We start from the raw sequence: 9,038 nt of genomic DNA, 5'->3' as shown, positions 1-9,038 counted from the left end.
GAAGACAGCCCGCCCCCTTAGACATTCATTCTCTTGAGTATTGGGTCTGCCCCTCTGTCGGAATACGTTTCATGACAGGAAAGGCAGTGCACGCCCTGCCTAATATAGCCACACTCTCTAGAGCGTGGGTACTTATCAACCGTAGGATGAATAAAGGACTTTGTGACAATGTCTTGTTTCCTGACATCCCCAAGACTCCCGGGCTTTCCTGTGTACATACCGCAGGGTGATCGGGCTGGACCAGACATAGAGTGGGATGCTTCTGGCCAACGAGTGGGCTTCACCCTCCGAACACCTCCCAAACCTGTGTGAGTTGATACGCATGGAGGTGCTGAGATCCCACTGGAAGGAAAAGACGGAAAGATGGACGGTCTGTCCAGCAGACCTAAGTGGCTACTCAGAGGGCCCTGAAGTGAACAGACTAGATGAGAGATGGGGCCACGGGGTTTTTGAGTCAGGGCAGACTCTGTGCCCAAGCAAAACAGCTGTGGGCCCAGGGGACAAGGGCAGCCCCACGCTGGGGAGCGAACCTGTTGCTTAAAGCGCAGGTCAGGATGAGTCTCAACCCTCGGTGGACCTGACCTGGCCATGGAAGGAGCCCACAGTGCTGAGATGGGCAGATACCTGGGGAAGGCGTGTGAGGGACCTAGACAAGGAAGTAGGGGACGGTGGCAGAGACACATCCTGAGCAGGGCCCAGAGGCTGCCTCAGCAGCACCCACAGACTCCTGAAGAGGGGTTTCCTGAGAAATGGGGAAGAGGAAGAAACACAATCCAAGGTCTTGGGGTCATAAGCTCAACATGCAAACTGAGCCAGCCCCTGTTTGTGGCACCGACAGATGCAGCTTCAGAGTTTCAAACTCCACACACAGGGGGCAGTTTTATCAACACCGGGTGTTACTCGTGAAGTAAGGTCCCAGAAGTGGGACATAACAAAGGGCGACTATGAGCCGGTGTACTATTTGGGGGAAAAGGCAAGCACCGCTCGGTGCAGTACATCACAGAATTCCAAAAGGGAAGCATGCTCATCCCAGGAGCAGCGTGAGAAATGGCTCCTGATGTTCTTTACATCTTTAGAAGATGGAAGTACTGGATGAAAGGTATACTTGCAAAAATAAAAGCCACTGCATTCTACCTTCAGTAAAGCCAAGCGGTGAACAAGCTCTAAGGTCTTTTCAGGAGGAAGGCTTTACCTGAATGTCTTCAGAAGTTAGCAGCATCATTTGAAACATTTTTTAAATGCAGTTCAAAATGCCTTTACAATGAGCTTCCAACAAGCATCTAATTGATTACTAAGACTTTTTCATATTTGTTGGTTATGGAGATGGGACAAAGTAATAGGTATTATTGATGTCCTTCCTTAATTGCCTACTGGGGCCAGTGGTCCCTTCTCCAGAAAACTGCTCAGCCAAACAGGAGGTTAACACCTCCCAACCATGAGGGCACCGCACAGCCAATAACTGACTGACAAGAGAATTAAAAAGGCCGGTCCCCTCGCCTGAGCATGGGACAGTGCTGAGGTACAATTCACGCCCCCGAGTCCACCGTGGGATCGTGGGATCCAGAAGCACCCAGGGCCTCCTCCGACCCCACTCTGCCTCATCAATCCCTCTCTCCGAGAGGCAGTGCGGGCTTCAGTAAGTCGCGGGCACCGGAATCCTCGTCTTGGGCTCTGCTTTCAGGGAACCTGACCTGAGAAGCCCACTGCCACTTCAGAAATACCATTTGTGATGAAATTACTGTAGTGTTGTCAGTGAAATCTTAAACAAAAGGGTATTTGGGTGACTCTGTCCAAGCAAGCCAGAACAGCCACGCGCCGCATATGAACAGTGTGGGGGTCAGCTACCCTAACCCTAACCCTACTGCTGGTACCATGGTGGGCACAGGGCATCCAGGTCTGGGGGAGTATCTGCAGGACGAAACCGCCTAATGACGCATTTTTCAGAAAGCATCCCTGTCACTGAGCAACAATGACTGCATTTGTAAAGCCTAGAGTCATCCATCAGGGGCAGAGCACCAGAGCGGTGTCCTCTTCTGACTTTCTTTATTTGACACGCTCACTTAACAAACATTATTAAGTCCGTCAGTGAAGCCAGTTTCCTGGGCATGCAGGACACATCAGTCGCAGAACTCGGGGCAAAGCCGGGACAAAGCCGGGACAAAGCACGTGGACTTCTGATGTGGTCTGCTGTGCAGAGTATCACTGGGAAGGACCACGGAACAGAAACATTAAGACAAGGAGGCAGCCAGGCACTGAGAACCCACAATGCAAAGCTTTCTATGAGTAGACAGACCTCGAGTTATCTTTAAATTACTGTATTCCTAACGGCTTACTTTTCTGATGGCTTTTTTGCAGTGGTGTTTTTTTAAGCAGACATTAAGACATGCAAGCTTCCTCCCACCGGTAACTACCAGTTAGTTGCAGAAGCATTCAAATAGAATGTTGAATAAAATGTATCTCAGAGATGTTTGTTACAATATTTTGTCTCCAGGACTGAAAAGTGGGAAATGAGGCACACTCACAAATGCACTATGGCACACGCGGACCAGCAATTACCCTGCAACCACCAGAGAAAAACGAAGTTCCAAAAGCTGGAACAGCTTTCATGAGCTGGAAAGATGTTCTCAGTGTGACAAGTGGGAGACATAAAGATTTGAAAGTAACACAGGCATGCCCGCTGCAGGGCACCCTGGGGACAATTCCTGCGTGGGCTGAGACACCCGGCACTCCTGTCACCACTTTCCCTGCACCGACAGACCTGTGTGACTAAGACTATGACTATAACCAAATGTTTATCAGCAAGGAGTGCCGAGGAGGTTGTCCCAGTTCCTGAAAAAAGGCTAAAATCTTCCCCCAGAAGGTCATGGACAGAGCCAGCACTGGGGTGAAGGGAGGGAAGCACTTGCCGGGGACACAAAATGTAAGGGGGACCAAACCCAGAGTAATCTGCATAAATGCTCCGTCAACACAACATTTTTCTTTTTGGCTTCAAACACATTTATTACAGTTACGGATGTCAGAGTCTACAGTGGGTCTCTGGGTAAAACAAAGGCGTCGAGAGGGCTGTGCCCCTTCTGGAGGCTCCGAGGGGGAGTCTCTGCATCCTCGTCCTCTCCAGCCTCCAGAGGCACCTGCGTTGCCTGGCTCGGGTCAACACAACATTTTAAAAGTGCAGATCAACACAAGAAAAGCCAGGATAAATAAAATATTCAAGTCCAAGAGTTGTCCTATGCTGGGTCAAAATGAGCTTACAATCACTTTTTAAATATATTTTGAATAATTAATTTTTTTCTAGAACTTGATTTTAAAAATATTATTGATGATTTTGCTTCCTCTCAAACCGAAAAAAGTCACATTTTAATGAATTCTGGTTTGAAGATGAATTGAAATTTTAAATGTAGGATAATGCTTTAGGTTATAATAGTCTTACTCTAAAGTTTTTCAGTTTTTTTCAACTATTTTGATGTTTGGGGAAAGGGCACAATTGTAGATGGCCAATATTATCACTTCAGAGAACGGACCCGTATTTTTGGATACCATAAATTATTTGGATTATAAAAGGGCAAAGTCATTTCATTTCACGTGGACGGAATTTGAGAGCCGTGCGCTTTCATTCTGAGCCTCTTCTTCCCCACTGGTGGCAGGCGAGACCACCCAGGTTCAGGGACTCAGCCAGCGCAGCTTGACGTTATAGAAGGAAAAATCTCTATGGTGAGGTCTCGGTGTTATTCAATTACCTGAGACATACAGGGAAACTCAAGGTGTTTCTTTTCTGGCTATCAGCATGGCACACAGACTATTCCAGCATATTCTAGAACATTCACTCGGGGGGCAACACACGAATTCCCTGGGGAGGTCATTAAAATGCAGGTCCTGGTTCTGCTGACCGGGGCGGGGCCTGAGAGCTTGCTTTTCTAACGAGGTGCGTGAGGCTGACCTGTGGGCCGCACTTTGAGTAGGGAGGAACCAGACAGGCTGTTGAAGGGGGGATTTCTGCATCTTAAATTTTCATCTCCTTCTCTCCCTGGCACTCAGGATTTTATGGGGGCTGGAGAGCAGGTGGGAGAGCAATAACTCTGGGAGCAGGGTGAATCCTGGCCAAGTCATTCGGAAGCTCCTGGAAGGAAGGGAAGTGTCGTTTCCCTGAAAGGTCCCAGGAGCCAAAACACTCTCCAAAGACCATCAGCATCTAATGCTTCAACCCTTCACTAAGTGCAAGAGTTCGGCCGCTCCTCCTCACCCAGCGAACTCTCAGGTGTTCGTGCCAACGTCGCCTGTGTGTCCATGCGCTTTATTTGCCTCCTGGGGCTGTCGTTACAGTTTTACTGACCATTTCTTTAGAAGCAGGGAGTCTTTGTCACAGGGTAAGCCAGCCAGATGGCAAATCATTTACTAAGAATTGTACTCTGTCAGGCACATGATAGGTGTGAGAGAAGCACACTTAGAGAAACACCCACAAACATAAAAAGCAGCAAAATGGTAACCGGACCACCTTGCTCAGGCCATGGCACTGAGATCTGTCATTTCCACAAAACTCTGGAAAGTGAGAGCTGCAGAACATGGGAAACAAAATGGTTATCTGTAACCAAAATCTTGTTTCTCAAAACCATGGAGAGATTGCCCTGCCCTCCATGCTTCAAATTGCCCACAGTTCTCTGGGGCTGACAGGATCCTATATTTCTGCATTAAGCCAGGAAGAGAAGATTTCAGGATAGGCTCCTGCAGGCACTGGCTTGCCTCAAATGCTGCTCCATGATGCATTTGAAAAGCAAGAAAGGGCTTTAATCCTGTGGAGAGAGAAATCACAATCAGCAGCAGGATTAGTGCAGATATAATTCCAGGGGTCATATCTATAAGGGGCATGGGTCTTCTAAATACAAAGAGATAAACAGGGCAACAAAGACTAGAATAGACATTAAAATGTTAATAGTGATTACTCCTGGCATGGCAGGCATCATTGGCAAACTCAAGAGCCATTCTCAAACTCTTCACCAATGAGAGCTCCCATTTGAGAAGGTAGAAAGCCAAATGCACGATTTGTCAAATTCCTTTATAACTATGAGTGGTCACATGATGCAGTTCTGACCATTTAGGTGAAAGGCAAATCTGCTGAGGGGCTTCTAGAAAAGCCCCTTTTATTTCCTCTTAAAGGGAGAGGATTGAAAAGAGAGTCTGGCACTGCTGCCCTATCCCTCTTCTTCCTTGAATATGGTCGTGATGGCTGGAGCTACAGCAGCCATGTTGGAACCATGAAAATAATATGATGGAAAGCCAACATGCTGCTAGTGAAATGGAAAACTAGGAAGAACCTAGACCCTCTACAATACTACCAAGCCCTAGAACCAATACCTGCAACCCCTAACTCTGGGCTTCTATCCTTGTAAAAAAAAATAATTACCTGTTTAACAAAACCACTGGATTTTAGTTACTTGTACTTGTAACATATCAATGAAAAAGTAAGACATTCTAATGGGAGGGTGAAAGACTATGAGTAATAAAATAAATAAAGAAGCTACAGTATGTTGGAACGTGGAATGTGCTATGAAAAGAAAGGATAAAGGGACGGAGGAAACATGAACGCCAGAGTAGAAGAGGAGACAGGACAAAACAGCCGTCAGAGGTACCCCACTGATAGAAATGACTGAAACAAAGATCTGAAGGGTGTGAGGGAAGTGGTGGAGTTAGCTGTGTGGGTACCAGGACAAGAACATTTAAGACCATGAGTTTCCACTTCAAAGTCCCTAAGGAAGGAGTGAGCCTAGCATGTCTAAAGAATCCAGAGCACGCCAGTACAGGTGGGACAGAGTGATGTGAGGGGTAGATTAACTGAAGACAAGGTCAGGGAGAAAAAGAGTCAGATTAGAAAGGGCTGTGTGGGCCATCAGGAGGACTCTGGATTCCACGGTGGGAGCCATGGAGTGTTGTAGGCAGAGAAGGTTGGTGACGTAACTGAGGTGTTCATGAGTGCCCTCTGGCTGCTGCAGGGAGAACATACCAAAGGTGGGGCAAGGAAAAGGTGGCAGAAGGAGAAGAGAACTTGGACCAGAATAGAAACAGTGAAGGAAAAGACATCAGATTCTGTACGCATTCTGAGGAAGAGTCCACAGGACATGCGATGGGCCGGAGGTGGAGGGTGAGAAGTAAAGCAGAGTCCAGAATAACGCCACCGCTTCGTGCTGAGCCACACGGGGTGGAGGACTCTCCTTGGAAACGGGAGGCGGGAGGACCAGATGCTTGGTTTGGAACATGACACGTTTCTGACGGCTGTTAGAAATCCAAGTGGGGGCCTTGGTAGGTGGCTGCTACACAGATATAGAATTAAGGAGAGAGGGCTAGACTGCACACGATTTAAAATGTGGGGGTCACTGCCAATGGATGGTGTTCACAGCCATGAGATTGGGGGAGCACACGGACACAGCTGTGTGCTTCAACGGAAAAGACGCATCGTCAGAGGGCCCCATCTATGTGGGAGCTATTTCACAACTCTGAATTTTAAATAGCCGACAGCAATGCAAAATAATTCTGTGGGAAAATCAAATTTACCTCCATCTGCACATTCATTTAAATATTTATGAAATTATATACATATGTATTCAAGTCACACATACATGTGTAATATAGATGTAAATTATAATTTATGTATATTTACAAAGATATGTATAGTCCTATTATATATAACTATACGGTATACTATATATTATGTATAATTATTAGTAAGGGAACCAGGCAGATGTTATAACTGGCTCAAAGAAGAATGCAAAAAAAGACACATATAAATGTGTGTGTAATGTATACAATGTATATGACATATGTAAAGCATATTATAGAACACAAATATAATAATGTGTATAATGCATGAATAATACATAATACACCTGTACTATATACAATGTATATAAAGTATACATAATAATGTCACATAATACATATATACATCTGTACTTACTCTTTTGTGTCTTTTGAGCCAGTTATAATGTCTCATTGCCTCACTGATTAATAAGTAGAATTATGATCCTTAACATATGCTCACTTTACATCTGCATGAGTCATAATTTTTATATTTTTTAGGTTACATAGCTACTAAGGGGCAGAGCTGGGATGTAAACCCAGGCAGCCTGGCTCCTGAACCCCACACTATCAGTGAGCTAATACACGTGGGTGCGCTTAGCTCCCAGTAGGTGCTAACACACAGAGGTGTCTAATATTGCGGAGAAGCAGGTGTTCCATTCAGCCAGACCTGCACCAAACACCCAAGCCCTCACCGTTCTGGAAGCGGAGGGCATGGACGACAGCAAGATCCCTGAGGTCTGGGACTGGGAGCTGGGTTTGGCCTTCCTCGTGATCCATCTCCTGTATTCTTCCCGGACCTGGAGTTGGAGACAGACAATGGGCGATGAGTCACTCCCGGCTGCAGGAAGTATGCTCCACAGACATGTCCCCCGGAAGGAAGGGGGGACACCAGCTACATACCTGTCGGTTGAGCAGACAGTGAATGAGAAAAATGAAGGCTCCCTGTAAGCTGTTGATGATGGTGAACAGGTACGCCATGACACTGGCCACGGGTCCTATCTGGAAGATGCCCAACACCCAGGAGCACCCCAAGATGAAGAGCTGGGCAAAGGCCTTGAATGTCAGCAACCTGGGAGAGAAGATTTGCAGAAGATAAGGTTCTGGGAGGCAGCTGAGGTCCTTGTGGGCCAGGCTCCCAGGAACGGTCTGAGGCTGCCGCTGTGACCCACCAACAGGGTGGGAATAAATGTGGGATAGAGTCCCCAACCCAGAAGCAGGAAAACCAAATCCAAGAGGCATTTGAAATGCGGTGTGTCTACAGGTACACACGGGCACGAAGATGTGTGATTGCAAGTATTTAGTGCCATATGTCTGCAGCAAGAAGGGCCCACAGGACCATGAACTTGGGCTGTGTTAAATCAATGGTGAAGCCATACTACGAAAACTATAAAGCCTTTTGTATTAAGGTAAAACTCACCTTACATGAAATTCACCACTTTTACCAAAAAGTGTGTAATTCAGTGGTATTCAGCACATTCACAATGTTGTACAAAAGTCACTACTATCCAATTCCAAGACATTTTATCACCCCAAAGAGACAGCCATATCCATTAAGCAGTCATTCTCCATTCCCCTCTCCCCAACCAGAAACAACCCAGCTGGCCTTCAAAGGACGAATGGATCAACACACCGTGGCCCCTCCTGGTACTGGAATACTACTCAGCCATGAAAAGGAGTGAGATGCTGACCACTGCTGCAACATGGGCGGACCTTGAGCACGTGGAGCTCAGGGGGAGCAGCCAGACACAAAAGGCCACATGGTGTGTGACTCCATGTATGTGACATGTCCAGGACAGGCACATCCACAGAGACAGGAAGCAGATTATAGAATCCTTTTTTAAATGAGAGAGAGTGACAATATACTGAAGAATAAGAAAGGGTCCAGGCTCCGGGTCCGACTGCCCATGAGGATTCTGACTGTGCCCTTCACGTCACTGTGCTCAGGTCCCTCCCACTGCACGGCGGCAGGGTCGGCAAGACGGCAGAACAGCGTGTGCCTCGGATAAGCTTTTTGTTAGCTGTAGCCTCAAGTATTATATGAAATAAGCTACATACTATGTGAAAAAACAAACTGCTGGACAAATGGGTAGAGTGTCTTGCCACGTCCGATGCTAACCAGGTCGGCTGACACAGTCACGGCCTGGGGACAAAGGCTTCACAGAAGCATTATCTAACCATGTCGGTTGACACAGTCACGACTTGGAGATGACGGCTTCACAGAAGCGTTTTCCAGCAGGACGGACGTGGCGTTAGTGGATATATGGTGTTGCTTTTATTCTTACTGTTTCTTAGTATTCTAACCTTTACACTTCTGATAATTTGGAATCTCCTAGAATTAATGACTACTCTCAGAGAAAAAAACAACAGTTGGCTCAAGTCCTAAGCAATATCACCCTGGCTGAATTAAGGCATCGTACTTTACTTATTTGTTCCTGTGAAAGCCACCCAAGAAAGAACAGTTCAGGGAA

At 46.7% G+C, this 9,038-nt stretch overlaps 1 protein-coding gene across 1 annotated transcript in view; it reads right to left on the bottom strand.

The window, feature by feature from the left end:
- Nucleotides 1-2,988: 2,988 nt before the first annotated feature.
- The window catches only part of ADGRE1 (adhesion G protein-coupled receptor E1), a 45,007-nt gene continuing 38,957 nt past the window's right edge, over nt 2,989-9,038 (bottom strand). The window contains exons 20-22 of the mRNA XM_037042721.1: nt 7,471-7,639; nt 7,263-7,367; nt 2,989-4,787 (exon numbers count right to left, since the gene is read on the bottom strand). Of these exons, the coding sequence (XP_036898616.1) occupies nt 4,782-4,787; nt 7,263-7,367; nt 7,471-7,639 (280 nt within the window). The 3' untranslated portion in view covers nt 2,989-4,781. The remainder of the gene's footprint in view (nt 4,788-7,262; nt 7,368-7,470; nt 7,640-9,038) is intronic.

This window comes from Sturnira hondurensis, unplaced genomic scaffold, assembly GCF_014824575.4.
Source record: "Sturnira hondurensis isolate 20B ecotype Veracruz unplaced genomic scaffold, ASM1482457v3 Scaffold0003693, whole genome shotgun sequence".
Taxonomy (NCBI): Eukaryota; Metazoa; Chordata; class Mammalia; order Chiroptera; family Phyllostomidae; genus Sturnira; species Sturnira hondurensis.
Note: the sequence above shows the minus strand (reverse complement) of the source record. Positions and strands in the feature narration are given on the sequence as shown.